Source organism: Amphiprion ocellaris, chromosome 3 (genome assembly GCF_022539595.1).
Source record: "Amphiprion ocellaris isolate individual 3 ecotype Okinawa chromosome 3, ASM2253959v1, whole genome shotgun sequence".
NCBI lineage: Eukaryota > Metazoa > Chordata > Actinopteri > Pomacentridae > Amphiprion > Amphiprion ocellaris.
In genome coordinates, this window is record NC_072768.1 from 890,443 (window position 1) to 910,456 (window position 20,014).

A 20,014-nucleotide genomic window follows, 5' to 3' on the forward strand; every position below is an offset into this window, starting at 1 on the left:
GCCTGTCAGTGCAGCCACAGCTGCCATCTGTATTAATAACGCATTCTGACAGACATCCAGGAATAAAAAAAAGTTCATCTCCATTCGTCTGTTTGTGTGTGCGTGCATGATACTGTCTCTGAGAATATGACATGCATGTGTGTGTTTACTTGGCTGTGATTGTGTGCATGTATTTAGTAGTGTTTGTTTGTGAAGGGGCAAACCAGATGGAAAAGTCAGACTGATAGGTTTGACATGATAGACATCCTATTATTTACTTTTACTAGTTTTTTTCTGCCTCTGTATATGAAGGCTGTATCTGTGAGCAACAACCGGACTGGAAAAAAAAGGTCTAGGTTACTGGTTTGTAACAGGCAAACAATGCCAGCTGGCAATGGAAGACAAATGAAAGCTTCTATAGGAAGAAGGAGCCACTTTCCATAGTCAAGTTAATGAGGCAGAGTGCATTTAACATTACTTGATGAAGCTGACAGATGTGTACACTCTTCGAAGGCTTCACATCTCTTTCTTGTGCCTTTTTGCCAGAAGTTAAGGCTTCCCTTGCACCTCCATCTGTTGGAGAAGAAGGTGCATTGATTGCTGTTGACAGTGTCGAGATGAAGGTTTTGCCGAATTATGTTGTGTTTTCATAAATCAGCCAGATGTTCCGCTTTGGCATGCAGATGTTTGCTACTCTGGGTTTGAAGTCCTCTTTAAAATGAAGCTGAGAGAAAAACACTTGTAAGTAGAACAGTGTCCACTCAGCGCAGCAGAGTGGGTGAACGAGTGAGTGGGTGGCAAGGAATGCTTGATCTGCAGTGGTGGTTTATGGAGTGGGAAAATTATGCTTTTGTTCTAGCAAAGACACTTCACCAATTGTTACACAGATTAAATAGAAATAATTAAATATTATTAAATGGGAAATTTTGTTCCAAGGAAAATGATGATTTCAACGCCAGTGCTAATATTGTGATGTTCAGTAGTCAAATAATCAAAAATAATGATTTAATTTAGGTTCATTTTATTTTGATAGACTATATCAGTATATAAGCACAATGTGTAAACAAAGGATCCTGAATTAAAGTGCAGAACTGTGGAGTTGAACTGGAAACCTCAACATGATTAAAATAACATCTTTTTGTTAAATTCAGCAGTGCAGCTCTAATGGAAATTAAAGGAAGAAGCTCAGTCTGTTTATTTAACAAAGAGCAACAGGGACTTTATTATACAAGCATGAAGCTAATTAGCGACACCTTTTCTCTCTATTGTGTAGCTCTACTTTGGTAGTAGCTTCAGATTCTATCTAAATATAGCTAAATTCATAGAACAGCTGCTGTTTTTAACTGCTATATAAAGTGTGTCAAATGCCACAGTCATAATATTTCAGAAGCGCAGATCAGCGTGGAACTGACTGCTGGTTAACACGTCATCCTAATGAATCGCATTTTCAATCTGGGGCTGCACAGCGGCGTAGTGGTTAGCGCTGTCGCCTCACAGCTAGAAGACCCCCAGTTCGTGTCCCTGTCTGGGATCTTTCTGCATGGAGTTTGCATGTTAGTGGGTGATTCTAAATTGTCCGTAGGTGTGAGTGTGATTGTTTGTCTCTATGTGTAGCCCTGTGATAGACCGTTACCTGTCCAGGTGTCTCCTGCCTTCACCCTCAGTCAGCTGGAATAGACTCCAGCCCCCCATGACCCTAATTAGGGATTAAGCTGTGTATAGATAATGGAGCACAACAATGAGTTTGAGTTTGAGGTGTTGACTTAGCCTCCACATTCCCCAGATCTCAATCCAATGGACAAACAAGTCCGATCCATGGAGACCCCACCTCACAACTTCCAGGTCTTAGAGGATCTGCTGCTAACATCTTGGTGCCAGATACCACAGCACACCTTCAGGGGTCTAGTGGAGTCCAGGCCTCGATGGGTCAGGGCTGTTATGGCAGCAAAAGAGGGACCAACACAATACAGGAGGTCCTCAGTTTATGACGTCCTCGACTTGTGTCGTTTTGCCGTTACGTCGGAACTGATTATGGGCCGGTCCATGGTTTAACATACGGTGTTTTGTTGTTACATTGGAATTGGTTCAGTGGAGCTAGTTGTCGAGCAGAGCAGATGAATACTGTATGTACAGACGTACATACAAGGACTAACTGATATACAGGATTTTTTTTAGCAAAAGACAAAAACTTTCGCATCTAATAGAGCGTCAGAAGGCAAATTAAGAGGTCATATATGTCCAAAGATGAGACATATACGAATACGAATAAAAATAAACCAGCATCACAATCATAAGTCCTGAAAACTGTTGACTGAAACGTGACGTTATCGGTCTATTTATTTTTCCTTCGGCCAATTAGCTTTTGGCAGCGTGGCATTACCTTAAAGATTTATGGGGCATATTATCGAAAAGTCAGACATAAAAGGAGATGGAAACAGAAAATCAATGTCACACTGTGTTTTTTTTTCTCCTTGAAATCTTAAATGTCTGAAGTGTAGGGCTCTGTGATTTATGGTCACTGTCGACACTGTCTGTCTGTCTGTCTGTTGATCTATCTGGTCTGTCTGTCTGTTGATCTGTCTGGTCTGTCTGTCTGTTGATCTATCTGGTCTGTCTGTCTGTCTGTTTCTAGGTGTTTGTTTTGTTGAGCTCCAGTCTCCCCGGTGGTTGTGTTCTGGCCGTGTGGTCATCTTTTTCTGAGAGCTGCTACTGTAATTGGCTCTCTGCCTGTGGCTGGAAGTCTCACATACAAAAAAGAAAACACACACACACACACACACACACACACAGAGAGAGAGATAAAAGCCAACTTGAAAGCAGGCCTTGATTTCCCGCCATCTCTCCCTCTCACTGTGTTTAAGTCATTCCAGGTGCTCGGCCTCGTCTTTAGTGTTTCCCTTCTGGTCTTTCAGGTGACTGGTCGCTTTGTGCTCCAGGTGGAATTGGGGCCTTATCAGCGGCAGGGCAGGGGCCCGGTGGCCACATTGCACAGAATACAACGTTTTCAGCGACCGCATGACTGCCCCACATGATTAAACCCAATCTAACCGGCTGTTGTCTGCGTGTCTGTACTGTATGTGTGTCTGAGGGAAGGAGTGGAGCTCACATTTGGGTCTCTTATCTGCAGTTTGAAGTCCAGAGGAAGATGATGACCACGGGAGTGCCAATAGGAAGCGTTTGTTTCTGATCACAGTGTCTTTTAGTACGTGCATAAATGTGTAAAATGGCATTCACTGCTTCAGGGTTAGAGCTAGAGCAGTCGCTGTGTAAATTTGAATTCCATTGCATCTTTCAAAATGAGGCTTTTTTAAAACATTTTCCAGCACCCTTCTAATTTCTGCACGACGCCTTTGTGCCGGCCTGCCGCAGGTGTCGCAGGACAAAAGGACCAACAAGGAACATGCGGGGACAAACATCCAACACTTTTCTTTTAGGAACATTGTGCTTCGATCCTGTGTGCCCTAAATGACTGTGAATGGTACATAGTGTTTTTAAACAAGCTTTGGATGAATAAAAAAGGAGAAAAGAAAGGAAAGAGAAGAAATCAATGTTTGTCTCTCTTCAGATAAATGCATGGAGCCAAGCAGTGTAAGGCAGTGAGAGGGTTATCTGTGCAACAACAATACCGTGGGTTGACAGGAGACGCAGTAATCTAGGCTGGACCAGCGCTATCCTTAAACAGAGTGTTCTGTGTCTGAAAGATTACACTGTAAGCTCTGACACAATAATGGTCCTGACACACAAACACACACATCTACACACACACTTCGACAGAATTGCCTCTGCCTGCCGGTAGCTTCTGCACGGAGTAACCCTGATTACAGTGTAGTCTTTAGTGGAAGCCTCGCTGGCAGAAAGCATCGATAACAATCTGATTGAGGTCTGCTGCCAACAATGAGCAGTGAGGTGGGGAGTGATTGACACTGAGAAATAAATGAGATGCACTGTGAGGAATCAACAATGAATAGTGTTTATTCTGCTGTGTGTTCATGTGTATACAGTCCTGTGAATTAGCATTTAGGTAAATGTTTTTTCTTGGATTTGACAGCAGAAGTGGCATTTTTAGATCATTTAGATGAGCTTCTTTTTTCTTATTTGAATCTGGCTGCATGTCTCTGTGTTTTCAGTGGTTTCTTCCCCCTCTTTACACCTTAGTGTCAAAGTAGTTTTGACATTTTACTGCTCCAAGGAACACGGCGGAGTTATGTGACGATCAGCGTTGTTTTTGGTTTTTTTGTCTGTCTGTTAGCAACATTACTCAAAAATGGATTTGGATTTAGTTTTCAGGGAAGGTCAGAAATGACACAAGGACCAAGTGATTAGATTCTGGCAGTGATGCCAGATATAGACTGGATCCACGGATTTGTTAAAGATTTCTGTATCATTGCCAGATAGCAGCATGGCGTCACTGTAACCATGACAACAAGTGAACACTACATCAGCTGCCTGCTGACGATCACATGATTGTGATGCTACTACAAATCCATGGCTGATGACTTATCAGGACTTATCAGGACTTATCCGTCAGAAATGATACAAGGAACAGTTGATTAAATTGTGGGGGTGTTTCTGAGTCCCATCAATTCCCACCACCCGCTACATATTTAGGTCACTTGATTCGGTATCCTTACACAACGTACACATGCAGAACACACACCTGTGCTCAGAGGAAGGTCATTGTGCACTCTCTAAGTGCTTTTCTTGTGACACTGATGTAACTGTGAAGAGAAATATTTACAGAGATCAACATGAAAGCAGAAAAACAGGAAGCTTCACTGAAAAATAATGTATTTTACTGATCAATATGAAGACAATGTTTCAGACAACATAAACGAGACAAAGTTTGTTGTAAAGCAGCATAAAACTGGCAGATGTAGCACATTACATTCACACTTACAGACGTGAACAAGGGAAGTCTTTACCTTTCTCTTAACTTTGTCAACATGAATGTCCATATTGTTCTTCTTTTGCGGTCTGTTTTTACCCGACATAATCAAACTAACTGTACAGATGCTTGCTGTGTCTGCAGACGTTGCTCAAAAATCTGTTTTTCTGTGATTTTTTCCTCCATAATTCACCTTTCCTTCTTTTATTAAACGATGGAATGTGTGCACAATTTCCACAAAAACTATTGAAAGAATTTCAATTCTGGCAGATTCCTTTGCTGTAATTTGCCACCTAAAGCAAATTTGTGCCTTTTCACATCCTTTTTTTTCCTTTCTTACATCTCTCTGTTCGACTTAGTATGCAATAGCGCTGTCCTCAAATCCACTTCAGTCTTTGAAGTCTTTAAAGTTACATAAATCAGCTCCTGGTAGAAGGTCTTCCTCTCTGTCTGAGTCAGGTCTGATTTGTTCTGTTAAAGTCTCCAGATTCCTCTCTCGCTAATGTTAATTTGTCCCTCTGTCTTTTTTTTTTTTTTCCCTAACAGTTTGAGGCTCACGTGTCCGAAGGCTCGACGGGCGTCGTGGTCAACCTGACGGTAGACGACAGAGACGATCCCGCCACGGGGGCCTGGAGAGCCATGTACTCTATCATCAGTGGAGATCCTGCACAGCGCTTCGAGATCCAAACCAACCCAGACAATAATGAGGGGATGTTGTCGGTCGTCAAGGTAACGTACATGAGGCTTACCCATCCATTAATATGACACATGGTCAAATTTAAACAAAAATTTACATTCAAGTAGAACATGTGTAAAACCTGGGGTCATAAGTAGCATTAGTGTTTGAGTAGAAGATGTATTTAGAGGGGTGGGGTCAGTTTTTGCGCCGTTTTATTCACACCAACCTGTGGATCAATGTTTGTAGTGCCACAACTCGAGAAATAATGTAGTTAGAGTCCTGAAATTTTGCAGGTTTATTGATATGTAATTATTGTCTTCAATGGTGCAACCCTGCTTTGATAGAACAATACACACCAGTTTTATGATGGTGTAAATTTGTTCACAAAATCTCAATATTTCTAACGCTGATATTCCACCAACCAGAAAACCTTTATTTTTCTTCCTAAGAGGCTGATGTTTCTTTACCCCCTGTCATTGGCAGAAATAGGAGCTTCTAAAATGTATACCATGTATTATTGGTACCAACACAATGTCTCTATGTGACTAACTCTTTGCTAGCAGGGTTCTAATGATTAAACAGACCTTTATTTATTTATTTTTTTTTAAATCAAAACCAAGTAAAAGTATACATCTCTGACATGTATTGCTTATGGCACCACTTTTCATAAAATTATTTGAAGCACAGTGACTATTATGTAAGTCTTCCTGCTGGGACCACTACTGGAGTGGTTTCACCATCATAAATGCTCAATGTATGCTAAAATATTTACATAATTGCAGAAAAAATATATAATTTTAATGTTAGAGTATGCCACTGACTGGCACCAGTTACAGGTGGGAAAAAGTCTCTTTGGTTGAAGAATAAAGGTTTTATGACTGGTTCTATATCGGAATAGAAACAAATATGGACATTGTTGAGCCAGTTTGCACCATCATGTAACTGGTTTGTATTGTTCTATTTAAGCAGGGTCGTCCCATTGGAGACCACATCAATGAGCCTGCAGAATTTCACGACTGTGGCACCAATTTTTCTCAACTTATGGCACTTTAAACATTGATCCCCAGATTGGCACGAAGAAAACGGTCCAAAAATCTACCTGACTGCACCTTTTTATCTCAGAAATCAGTGACTGGTCACCTCAATCAATATCCACCGCTTTAAAAGAAGCTATTAAATTGAAGATGGGGCATTTGGTGAATTGAGGCCGAATGACCCTGTAGTCGATAACATGATAACATAAACCTTCCTTTTCCGATCATTTCCCCCATCCAGCCTCTGGATTATGAGTCCACTATGTTCCATACGCTGTACATCAGAGTGGAGAACGAGGATCCTCTGGTTCCTGATGTCGGCTACGGTCCGAGCTCCACGGCAACCGTCCGTGTCACAGTTGAGGACATCAACGAAGGCCCAGTGTTCTTCCCAGATCCCCTGGTAGTCACCAGGGTGGAAAACATCCCTGTGGGCAGCGTGGTGGCCTCGCTCAGCGCTACAGATCCAGACACGTTAGAGATCCAGAGCATCAGGTAAGAAGCTACACAGAAAACGCCGGTGTTTGTTTGGTGAGGAATAGAGCTTTTTTTTCTCTTTGTGTGTGGTGTGATTGAGTGCAATCTGCTGTAGCTCACACCTTAGCATTGTCAGTAATGAGTTTTCTGATCTTCTCTCAATTTCACTTTGATCAGTGCAGCTACATGATGAAACCTCATTTGCTAATGGGAGCCTTTGAGCAGAACTTTAAAGTTTTGTTTTCTTTCCTATATGGTCCATTCTGTTTTGTCAGAACCTTTCAGATGAAGCCAGCAGGGTGATCTGGCAGGTTGGAAAGTGAACCCCAATTTCAGGCTGCCAGATCATCACTTTGTAGCTGTTTTGACGTCTCAGGCTGTTGGTGTGTTTCTAAACAATCATCCCTCCACGCTCAGTGCTACCTTGTATCCGTCTGTGCACAAAGACAAAATACTGCCCAGACAATCTGCAATCTGCCGGCACGGGTCAAAGCATTGACCGCAATCGACTGAAAAGTCAGTTTTTTGAGCAGCTCATTAACTTTAACTTTGTTACTGCCCCCTCTCAGATAGTACCATCATCATAACAGGAAGGCTATTAGTTGCACTACAATAAAAATTATTCCTCTTGCTGCCAGAGGGAGCCCAACAGTGTGTGTTGCACTTACACTTTACAGGATAGAAAAAAAAACCAAAACTCATCATTGCATTTATTGGCTTTCATGGCTAATTTATACTTGGTTTAGATTGCTCTTTTTCTGCAGCCTCACAGTTGTAGAAAATGTTAAAAAAAAACAAAAAAAAAAACAGCAGTGTTAAGTAAACACACGGGTGTAATATAGACCAAGGAAATAAAACTCACCAGATCATGACTTTACTGCTTCAAATTATTGATGCTGTTTTATGTGCTGTAAAACGTAGTCACTGTGTCGGTATCAAAGCTGCAGAGCATGGAGTTGTTCCACTGAATGGGATGTAGGGAGTCGGGACCTGGCGCCCATAAAGCTTTCATAACTGGTGCTCTGACATCAGCAGTCAGGTCACATGACTGTAAGATGATCTGATAGCACAAACTGAATACAGATTTGGTTTAGTGGTACCAGCATGCTGCTCGGACAGGTTTGGTTTGCTCTGAGAAGATCAAGAAAGGATCCCGTTTCTGAGGCAGAAAACGTGCTTCATCCAGTAGTAGCAGGTTGATCAATGTTATTCTGTATTTCACCTTAACGTTTATGTTAAGTTTTGATTTATATTTAATATAAGAAAAGAAAGGAAGAAAAGAGAAGAAAGGAAAAGCAATAAGTTTAGTTCACAGTTGATCAATAGTTACAAAAAGTACCCATCTGTGCTGTTCCTGGAGTATTTACTTTAACTATTTAATTTACGTTTACACTTTAATGACATGTCTGTGTCTGGCTGGAGGTATTTGGTCATGAAACAAACCATCAGACGATGGTTCAGGATGACATCACCATTTTTACTACAATTTATCCCGAGGAGAGTATTAATTTGTGTACCAGCAACACAGTCAGACACCAAAATGTGTTACGGTCTCATTGGTTCTCAATGCAAAATGCATCAGTTTCACAAAAATGACTATAATTCTAAGACGCTTTTTTTCCTGCCTATCTTTGGCTTTGCACATGCAAAGAGAAACTTCGTATCAGGAAGTTAGAGAGGTTTTGGTGTCACTAACCACATGACTTTTATAAATAAAACTGGAATTTGAGCACCATGTGGAACCTTTTCTTTTTAACACAGTTGCATTTTCAGTTGTAGTTTTCAGTTGGTTTTATTTATTGCACACACTTTGCATGAAAGTAAAAGTTAAAGAACTTGAGAAGTTTGTGATCCAATCGCACATGACTCAAAAAATAAAAACAGTCACAGCGCATTAGAAAGCTTTAACATTGTGTTTGGTTTAAGAATTGGGTCAAAAGGAGGTGTGTTGCCTTATATGTGACTGAGTATGGCTGTTCTTTCACAGCTTTACAGCTTGTGAGTGAGCAGATGGTTCAATCAGTCTCAGCAAAACTGATCATTAGCTTCCAAGAAGTTTAAACTGAAGCAGTGTACACACTCAGTCGAATTTGCATCAGTTTCACAAAATTACTAAAATTCTAAGATGCATTTTTTCCTTCCTGTGTTTTGCTTTGAAAGCGACACAAAATGTCTGCAACTCAGTCAATGTAGTCTCACACCAAAATGTGTAATGGCTACACAGATCACAATAAAGACTGTAAAATTATGAGATGCTTCGGTGTTTTAGGTCTATTATTTTCTATTGCTCTGTGACATTGTGACTTTCTTTCACTTTACATATTAAATAGAAGCACCAAAGTCAACATGAAGAGGCTATAAGTAGATTTCACAGGACTGAAGTTTGAATTTGCAGTAGTTTCACTCACACTCTACCCTTGTTCTCGCTTTTTGCTTTTGTTTATGTGGCAAACTTACTTTGTTAGGCACTAAAATGAATTGGTTACAATTTCAGAAGTATGGTTTGGGTTAAAATACACACATGCAAACACTTTTAGTCACTCCTTACTTTCATTAACCCTCAGTTAGCACCAAAAGTCCCTGGTTTGAGTCATGGTTTGGGCTAATAAACAACAATGCAACGACCAACCACAACTTTTGTTTTTTTTGTTTTTTTTTTAGGTGTGAAGAATACCTCTCATAAAAACATGTCACAATTTTACAGCCTTTTTTTGAGAAAATATTAAATGTTGCACTGTGGACCAATGCAGCTTTTTCCACATTTTGATGTGAAACTGGGCTGGTACCAAATTTCATGGAAGTCCAGCCAATAGTTGTTGAGTTATTTCACTCAAAACAACAAATAGAAACCTCACTGTGGTGCTAGAAAAAGTCACGGCCATCAGTATTCTATATCTGAGCCAAACTTCCAACAAATTCTTGCAGATATACAAATACCAAACCAAAGTGGAGCCAGTTGACCAGCGCTGCCATGCACAGTCATCCAGCTTGTGCAGCTAAAAATACAGTTAAATAGATATCACAGAAAGCAGCGGCTCAGAGACAGGAATATAAACTTTTAAATCCACACACCACCTGTTTATGTAAACACTGATTTCATGCATCAGACTATCCCAGAGTGGGCACAACCTCAGCTAAAAAGGTTTTCATCAAAACAAATATGAGGTAGAAAGCACTTTTATTTTCTTCATTATACATTCAGCCTCAGCTGTATTTCATCTACTCAGCCTTCAGCTGCTATTTGTCTTCAGTCAAACATTTACTACATCCACTGCTCTGAATGCTCAGAAAAAATGTCCCACTGTTGCAAGATTCAGTGGTAGAAGATGCAAATTAGTCTGTCATTTGTGTAAGTTTTTCTCTTCCTCTCACACACACTATTTTGATGTATGTGAGTTTTTAAACTGTACTGATCACTTAAAGCCTACTCTAAAGATTTCATCTATCTAGAGCCACACCAGATGCTGTTTCTGACATCTTCGTTGCACCTACCTCGTCACGGATCTGCATCTTTCTAAACTTTACCCTCCCATAGTCCTTCTTTTATATAAATTCAGTTTATGGCGTCTGTGTTTGTTGTCATTTCATCCTGTTGACATTTTGGCAGCAGCAGTGACTTTGAGGTGCCGTAACTGTGACCTGCAGACAGGTTGAAGATATTGTGTAAGACAGACACTTGGAGAGCGGCTGTGCACAGAATGGAAAAAAAGAGTAGGGCGATGTGTTTACCTTCTTCTCTCTTTCCCTGTGTGGCTCAGCAGAAGTGTGCCGGCGGTGTGTGTTTTAGTGTGTCCCAGTGTGTCTAAGCCACGGGTCGAGGAGGTCAAATGCATCTGACATGGAACACGATTGATCTGACTCGCTGGTCAGAATCTGTAGTGCTCAGCGCCCAACACCAATGCATGCATGCATGAAGGAACATGGATGTATGTGGAGATGACATCCATTCTTTAACCATTAGCCTGTGGACCAGTTTGGTAACACCAGGAGGAGAAATGCACATAACAGCGCATTAGAGGTGCTTTTTGTCAGGAAAAGCTGTGGGGAAGAAATGGGACACAACGGCGACTTTTTTTCTTTTAAGCACCTCACTTATAAAACATTTGCATTACACTGAACTGCTAAGCCCTCTTTGTTACCACAAGTCCTCTGGTGATTTATAATAACTGCAGTGGCCATTTGTGTTTTCAAACCTGTGCAAATCTGCCACGTGTGACATTTCTGGGCAGCAGCTTGACCCAAAAGCACACTAAAGCTTCATTCAGACAGGATTAACTTCCAGTGGGACATGTGCAATAAAAGATTTTCCATTCTGCTTTAACTGAATTGGCCAAATGAAATCTAAATGCAGCACATGACCTCCTGCCGTTGCCCCAGTTCTGCTCTGAACTCTGTGCAGTATTTAATATAATTGTGTATGTTCTGCCAGTTCATAAACAAACATTTTCCTGCTGCTGACAGGAAATTCTATAAATGCTGCAAATACATGTCTGTCAGACTGAGTCTTTGAATGTGACTGCCAGCTCAACTTCACAAACACACATCAACACAGTTTTTTTGTTTCTTCAGAGCTGTTGCCTTCCACAGTCACTGTAATGAAAATGTTTTTAATAATGCTCTCCAGCTGGGAGCAGCTCCATCATTTCTGGTGCAGCGTGGGAGAAGAATGTCCATCAAAAATCAAACATCCTTTGGTGGATGTATGCTGACTTTTTAACGCATACTTTATTTTTGTCACTTTTCCAGCATGAACATTTTGAACACCTGCTTAGGACATGCTGGCTTTAAAGGCTTTCTACCCCCTGATGCTTCACTTCTTTAACTGATCAGACCTCCTGTCAGTGCTCTGGCGTACAACTGTGCTTGAGTGACATCTTCTTGACTTTTTTTCCCCTCCACCTATATTAAGATGAGGCAAACATGTTGACGCAGGAGCATAATCAGCCAGAATAGGTGTTTAAAGGGCCTTTAAAATGTTGTGATGGGGTTAAAACCAGTTATTGGGCATCACAAAAACAGCATTTCACGAACAACTCAGAGCTGGAATTCTGAAAAGTACTTCTTTTGGTGTAGTATGATGTAGTAAGTATAGTAAATTCCAAAAATACTGAAAGGAGCTGGACTACAGCAACGTGGAACGATGCCTTTAAAATATAGGAGCAGCAACACATCCAGTGGACAAAGAGTTATGCGTAGAGATATTTTACATTTAAGGAGCAATTTATTGACAACCAGAAGTCAGTGTACAGACACAGAGTTGATGTGATGTCTCCAAAACTGAGCTGCTGCTCATTGTGTCAGCAGGCCACCATCATTACTGTTTTAATGTACACTGCCCGGTTAAAAAAAAAAAAAAAAGAAAAGTCACACTCTAATATTTCATTGAACCTTTAGCTCTGAGTACGAAACTCATTCACTGTGGCATTGTTTCAATAAGCTGCTGCAATGTCACAGCATTTATTTCTGTCCAGAGTTTTATTAATTTTCTACCAGGATCTTTGATTGATGATGAGAGAGTCGGACCGCTGCTCAAAATCTTCTCCAGAACATCCCAAAGGTTCTCAGTGGGGCTGAGGTCTGGACTCTGTGGAGGTCGATCCATCTCAAGCTCACTGATCCACGATGGTAGATGGTAGGTTTGGTGTTCTCGATGTTAAAAAAAAGTCCAAGACCTGCCTAAGACAGTCTGAAACCAGTCCTGAAAAAGTCTCAAACCAGGACCAGAATCAAACCTAGATCAGTCCAAAGCCATGTTCAGAACCAATCAGATTACAGTCTGAAACCAGTCCTAAAAAAGTCAAAAACCAGTACAAAGTCGGAACCAAACCTAAACTACTGCCCCTATCACTTTGGATCAGGGTAAATCTGGACTCATCAGACCACATGACCTTCTTCTGTTCCTCCAGAGTCCGATCTTTATGCTCCCGAGAAAACTGAAGCCTTGTTTCCTGATCATCCTCACTGATCAGTGGTTTTCTTAGAGCTACAGCTGTTTAGTCCCAATCCTTTGAGTTCCCTTCATGTGGAAATGATCTTACTTTCACTATTAAACAGCTGTGAGTTCTACTATTGGTTTCCTACGATCATCTAAGAGTTTGTTCCTGAAGATGATGGTTCTCCGCTATCCTTCAGGTTTTAATGATGCGTTGGACGGTTCTTAACCTGATTTTAGTTGTTTCGTCTTCTTAGTCGTTTTCTTTGCTTTATGCAGGCCAATAATTTGACCCTTCTGAGACAGATTAACATCCTTTCCATGACCACAGGATATGTCTTCCAACATGGTTGTTTAAGAAATGAGAAGATCCTCCCTGCATCAGCTAGGGTTAAAGAAGTTGTTTCATCACTGCAGTAATTATCCAGTGGAAGGTTCTTACCTGTTTGCTGAGTTAAGTCCAGGTGGAGACTTTTTTTTTGCCGGGCAGTGTGTATTTATACTAGTAGTGTGATTAATAACGAAGAGATAGTAGAAAAATGACAAACACTGTTGATCACCACTTTTAGTATTAAAAATCATTTAAAATTCCCCTCTAGTTTAAAGAACATTCCAACATTTTGGGAAGAATTTATTTATTGGCTTTCTTTTGCTACAGTGAGGTGACTGGTTGTCAAATGCATCGACTTATTGAGTCAAATCAGCAACATGATTACAGGAATATAACAAAGACTCTAGAATAGAAGGAGTGTAGGGATTTTACTGAAAAATAGTTCAAGTCTTAATAACTGCATGTCTAGATCAACTGAATCACCTTGGAGGTGGAGTCTGCAGTTTTGAAGAAAGATTTTGGATATTTAGCTTTCATATTTAGATGGTTAGCATGTTACTCTGCTTCCTTTCCCACTATCTCCCCTTCCTGTCCCTTATCCCCTGTATTAGGCACAGGAGACACTGGAATAGAGTTGTGTGCATCAGTTGCAGTCAGTTTGTTTGTTTCCCCTTTACAGAGCCATGGCTATATGCTAACACCACTGAACAAACAGCTAGCGGACCCTAATTTGACCAAAAAACTCATCGGATTAGAATCTCACCCTCCAGCTTTAAGATGGCGTGCTGCCCCCATATTAATGAACACTAATTGAAATGTTAATTAGAGTTCTAAGCACTGGAATTATGACAGCTGTTGATTCTATTTGAAGTTGCAGGAATATGTATCAAACAGCTGTAGGGAGCGCAGGAGGAGGTGGTTCAGTGAAGCGCCTTGTCAAGGCTAATCAATAATCAATAATCCCATTTTTCAGGTTTTTTAGACTGCTTTCATTTGCTTATTTTTTCTCTTTAATGTTGAGAAACAGCTTGTTTGCCTGTGATGGTGTAACAGTTTAGAAAATGAATAAATTAAATATGTTGCAGTTTGACCAATTAAGTTGAAATTGTCCAGATTCTGATGACCCCTCGAATGTTCTCATCATCTGTCACCTTTACTCTCATAATGCTGAAGATGAGAAGGGAGATGTATTTAAATCCATTTGTTAACATCATACGAATCACACGAGGGAATGATTAGTACATTTAGTTTGAAATGTTTGACAGTATCACTTAAAATTGCACTCAGGGCAGAAAAGAGATGTATTTCTAAGTATATTTTACTGTAACTTATTCAGCATAGTGGTATGGATAATTAAAACCAACACAGAGCAACACGCCCCATCCTAAAATGCCACCATATACAGCATATTCCTGCCTTAAGATCCTGTCATTTTCCCCAGTAAAAGTTATATGATTACAGCAAATATGGTTCTTTCTAATCCCGTTCAGTATTTAGGCCAAACCATTAGGCTCTGGGAGGATTTGCCTCACGTTTCTGCTGAAGGAGTTTTCTAGCCTCTCGACTAGTTTAGGGCTGTAGAATAATTTGATAGAAGTGCTGAAGAAGAAAAGTCAGGCGGAGTGACAGCTCGGATTTGAGACAGGAAAAGTTTGGGTTTTTTTGTGTGGACGAAAGTTTATCTACGGTGACGTGTTTCGCTGCGTGCGTGGGCACTTCACACTGTGCTTCAAGGTAGACGTGTACCCTGAAATCTGGAAAACTAAATAAATTTAGTCTGAAAGTTTACTCAGATACTCTTTAAATCCCATCCTAAACTTGACTCTCCGTGCTGCTCTGGTGCCAATCCGTTAGGCTGTGAAGAGCCGAGCAAATAATCTGAAGTGTCATTAAGAAAGTTTGGCTAATTTAATTAGGTCTCATTTCCAGTGACAAGACTCTCATCAGTTGTCAGATAACTATTTACACTGGAGTAATTGATGCTTGATGGGGAAAGGACACAGAAAGCAAAGACCTCGACTGCACTCGTGGCTGCAGTTTGAACAGTGTTCACTGGTGGATAATGCTTTGTGCTGAGCTCATAATAATGCCGACCAGACAAGAAAATTGCGCTTTTCTTTTTGCACATTTTTGTCTCCTGTAGCATGTGTTTGTTTTTTTTTTCTTTCCAGCGATCAGAGTAAATGCGTGTTGCTTTTATGCCGACAACAGGTCAAAACAACACGAATGTTTCCAAAGATTTTGCACCACGCCGAGAAGCCGTTGACACCTAAAGCCGCAATCTTTTGAATAACAGTCGGATAGAAATTCAGATTTCTTTTTCTTAAATGGCACCAGCAATAAAAATAAACACATTTCTAGCGTATTTCTGAAAGTGCGTCACATGGCAGCATATTTCCCAGAGGTCTCTCCAGACTTAGCCACGGCTTCTCCATCGACTTTCCCTTTTTCTCATAAGTTGTTTTCTTCTCCTTGCATTTGAAAATAGAGAGAATTTCAAACAGTTAGGTCATCCATTATTCAGCAGCTACCTGTCTACTTTCACTTCTCACTCTAGTCCTGTTCAAGTTAAAAGGGATGGGACTTAAAAGACGAAGAAGGACGGGGTGCAGGAACGTCAGGCATGAAAACTGACAGGTCGCTTTGAGGAAACTCAGGTTAGAGAGGAGATGAGGAAAGACGGAGTGAGACGGATCAGTGGATGGACAGACGGACGGACCGGGAGGATGACGGAGTGCATGTGAGGGAGGGAGATGTGGGACGCTACAAAGGCCGACCTGCGACCAGTCAGACGTCGCGATCGCTATCAGATCATCAGCGTCACAGGAGATAGAGAGGATGAGAAAACTATGACAGCGAGACGTACCAAGAAGCCACACAGAGAAGTGGGTGTAAATGTTGGGAAGGAGTAATTCACCCACCGACTTTAACAAGAATGAAATCATACCAGTAGATTGTCATTTATGAAGGTCTGATTGGCTGCAAATGTGTCCGGCCAGATTTGCAGCTCCACTTAAACACTGTGGCAAATTGCAAGAAGTACAAGGTAATGGGGATGAAACGGCAAAGTAAAGCATAGAGGAAATCAATAATACCCTCGCTGAACTTTACTAACTAATTCCAAAAGTTATCTCAAAGTTCAAAGTGGCCGTGCGCACACAACAGCAGAGCACATTTGTTTGGTCAGAAGCTTGACACCGAGAAGGGAAATACAACTGAATGGATTTTGCCTGCAACCACTCCTTCTCCCGACTCACTCCTCTTCTTTCTCTCTCACCTCTTCTCTTGAAACATCACATTAAAAGTTAACCCAGAACTGCAGAGCCAGTAACTGGGTCATCCACTTAACAAGGTTTTGGATGTAGGCTCACTGCCATCACAGGTCAGGAGGAGTAAGTGTGCAGTAGTAGTAGTAGTAGTAGTAGTGGACATTTCGACCATTCTTAAGTTACCAACAACAGTCAACTTCCTTCAAACGCCACACAGTTGTCATTATTATTATCTCATTTTATGGCTGAGGATAGTATGCATAAACTGTCCACGTTATAGTTACAGGAGGTCCTAGATTTAAGTCAGAATTTTGTTCCCATGAATCGATGTAAGTCGGAACTCCGGCAGAAATGTAAACAAAGCCGTTCCGTGCATCACAATATCGATCAGTTCTTTGGAAAAGTCATGAATACCAACGACTTTCATGCATGTATGAATCATTTTATATGAAGCTAACAGAGCATGTACTGTTTTTACAACTTGAGCATTTTATTCTATCTAATTTCACTTCCATGGAGACGGCTATCCTTTTCTTCCAAGCATCAGAAGAGTCTGACTTACACTTGAGAGCCATAATGAAGGGCAAAAAGTTAGTGAATGTAGCACAATCCAAGGTGGCGTACAACCAGAGAGTTGAAACAAAGCTGTCTGATAGCGCCGTGACGACGTATTCATCCGTTCCGCTCGTCAGCTAGTTCCACATAACCAGTTCTGATGTAACGACGAAACGCTGTAGGTCACAAACTCAGGACCCTCTGTATTAACTCAATTCAGTCACCAAACCAGCCACGTTTTCTAGTGTCAGAAAAGAGAATTATGTCCTTTTAAGTTGTCTTCTTCTGGGCGGCTGTGGCTCAGGTGGTAGCAGGCTGTCCACTGATCACAGGCTGATGATTCATTCTCAATCTGTCACCACTGGTGTGTGAATGAGAAACACATTGTAAACCATTTTGAGTACAGCTAAGGTAGAAAAAGAGCTATACAAGTGCAGATGATTTGCTCTCTTTGTGAATTTGCTTTTGTGATGTGCAAAGGCGATTAGAGATTCCAGTTTCACTCATCAGGCGTCACCAACACACTAACCCACATTTAGAATTGAATCATCTTCTGCACAAGACAGAACAATCACGAAACTTGGGAGACCTTTTGTTGTAAAGGTTTCAAAGGGTTTGTCTATGTGTTTTTATGTGTAGATACAACACTGCTAGAAAACAGCACTAGTGGAAAAAGTAATGTCTACATTCCAGTGCTGCAAACTGCATTTTAATGTAAATAGATAATGTAGCTCTGGTTCTTAAAATGGTTTTGTTCAAGATGTTTTGAATCTTGATGCTATCCAGTGAACCAGCTCACATGTCCACCAGCTTGAAGTGGAACCACTATATTCTAGTCTAGACAAAATTATGTTCTCATAGAACTAAACTGCATTCCCAACTACATTATGGGGGAAACAAATTTTCCACTGAGTTAAGTCTGTTTGTAACATGCCATTGTCATTTGCTTTGTTCCTTCGCTGTTGTTCCTTTTCAGCCAACCTATCATATATTTGATTGGGACATTTTTCTTAACCTTAACCTTAGCAGTCAGTCATTTTGGTGCCTAGCTTCAAACAAGCTTCGAACATGTAAAAGTTTTTAATAAAATGTGATGTTTTCCGGGTAGTTGTTGTGCTAAACCGAACCAGACAGCGAGTGGAAAGTGCTCTTATGTACTTTCAAACTCGCCGCCATTCCCACCACATTAAAGGTCAAAAATTCTGGGAATTTCAAAACTGAAATTACATTCCCCTCAAAACATAACTAAGAATGCAGTTTAGTTGTATAGGAACCTAATTTTATGAACCCTGGGTCATCAAATATGCATCATCATGAGAGGTCTTTGTACAGTTCACTAATCAACCTACAGAACATGACATAACATGTCCACCAGTGTTGACATGAGTCACACTTTGGGTCCAGGAAAACTTGACCTGAAAGGTTTTCAGCTCCAGCCAGGAAACGACTTTTTACGACTCTGACTTTTTATTTATTTTTAGTGGAAATGCTCTGAACACTATTCAAACTTAGAGATCCATAAAATCCCCTGTTCCCATTTATGAAAACAGGTACACCTGGCTTTAAAACTTGTCACCCAACATCTGACAGAGTATCACAGTCACCATCTAAGGCCGCCTTGTATCATCTGAAAGCAGAAGACGGGTCGTCTGGAGGAAAGTTTCAAGGATACGAGTTGCAGGTTTTTCATTTTAATGTCACTCTGCAGAGCTAAACCGGCTGAGTCACTGCGTCTCCTCCATTTTCCTCACTCTCTTGCCTGTGTCCTTCTGGGATGTGAAGGGACTGATTACAGGCTAATAAGATGTTTAGATTCGTTTCTCATTTGTAGCAGCTGAGTAAAGTCCTGCCAAATGCGTGGTGAAGGAGGGAAGAGTGAGTAAGTGTGTGGGAGAGAGAGAGAGATGGAGACAGAAAGTGGGAGCAGGGAGAGGCTTTAGTCATACAGTCAGGATGCCAGCAAATAATTAAAACAATCCTAAAAGATGCCAAGAGGAACAGGGAGAGAGGGATGCTGCGCTGTGAAGCAGGAGTAAATTGCTTTTCTTCCCGTTAATTACAGGGTTATGGTTTTCAACTGATGCAAAGGGGTGCTATTTTGCACCTTATTATGATAATAACTTTTTTGTTCTGTGCTGTGTTACTCAAGCTCGCTAATTTATGAAAATGATGTTGCACTCAATGGTGTCACTCCTCGTGCATGCGGAGTTGCTCTCTTGTACGTGGCTGGTATGTCTTCTTCTGTGCAGCCATGTGTCAAAGAAGTGTCCTTGCACACTCTCTTCCTGCCAAATATATACAATGCAAACCATTCATTTTCATCTCTGAGTGTCAGGCCACCATCTCAGCGTGCACACACACTCCGCCGTTACTGTTAAGTCGACACAGTGGCTCTTTGTTCGCCGTAGTCAGTGGAGCGTCTGCAGTTGTTGAGTGGAGCTGGCAGAGAGCCTCTTGTAGACTTTACCTGGCTCGCTGCGAACAATAGTCGGCAGGCTGAAAAGAGCGGAAAGAGGCTTTGAGGCTTTTTGAGGTTGTGTAAAAGGTAAATCAGACGTAGGTGGAGTATTCATATTCAGCCACACCGTTGCCAATATCTGATTTAAACCGAGAAGGGGCTCTTAATCAGGAACTGTAAATGGAAAACAGGCAAAGCAAAGAGACTGAGCTGCAGCTGTGGACACATGCAAGAATAAAGTTATAGTAAATATGGCTTCTATCACGGAAGTCTTTACATTTTTCCAGTTTCCACCTTTATCCTCTTTAATTCACACATAGAACATCTGATGTTCTTGTATATCTGGAGACAACTTTCCCAGAAGCTGAAGTCGTTCATGATTTCCAGTTCGACTCCTCAGCCTGTTTGCAATCTT

At 41.0% G+C, this 20,014-nt stretch overlaps 1 protein-coding gene across 3 annotated transcripts in view; it reads left to right on the forward strand.

The window, feature by feature from the left end:
• The window catches only part of cdh13 (cadherin 13, H-cadherin (heart)), a 446,773-nt gene that overhangs the window by 317,560 nt on the left and 109,199 nt on the right, over nucleotides 1-20,014 (forward strand). For all 3 annotated transcript variants that reach the window (XM_055009253.1, XM_055009252.1, XM_023274214.3), the window contains 2 exons: nucleotides 5,411-5,593; nucleotides 6,819-7,072. In XM_055009253.1, coding sequence (XP_054865228.1) covers nucleotides 5,411-5,593; nucleotides 6,819-7,072 — 437 coding nt within the window. The remainder of the gene's footprint in view (nucleotides 1-5,410; nucleotides 5,594-6,818; nucleotides 7,073-20,014) is intronic.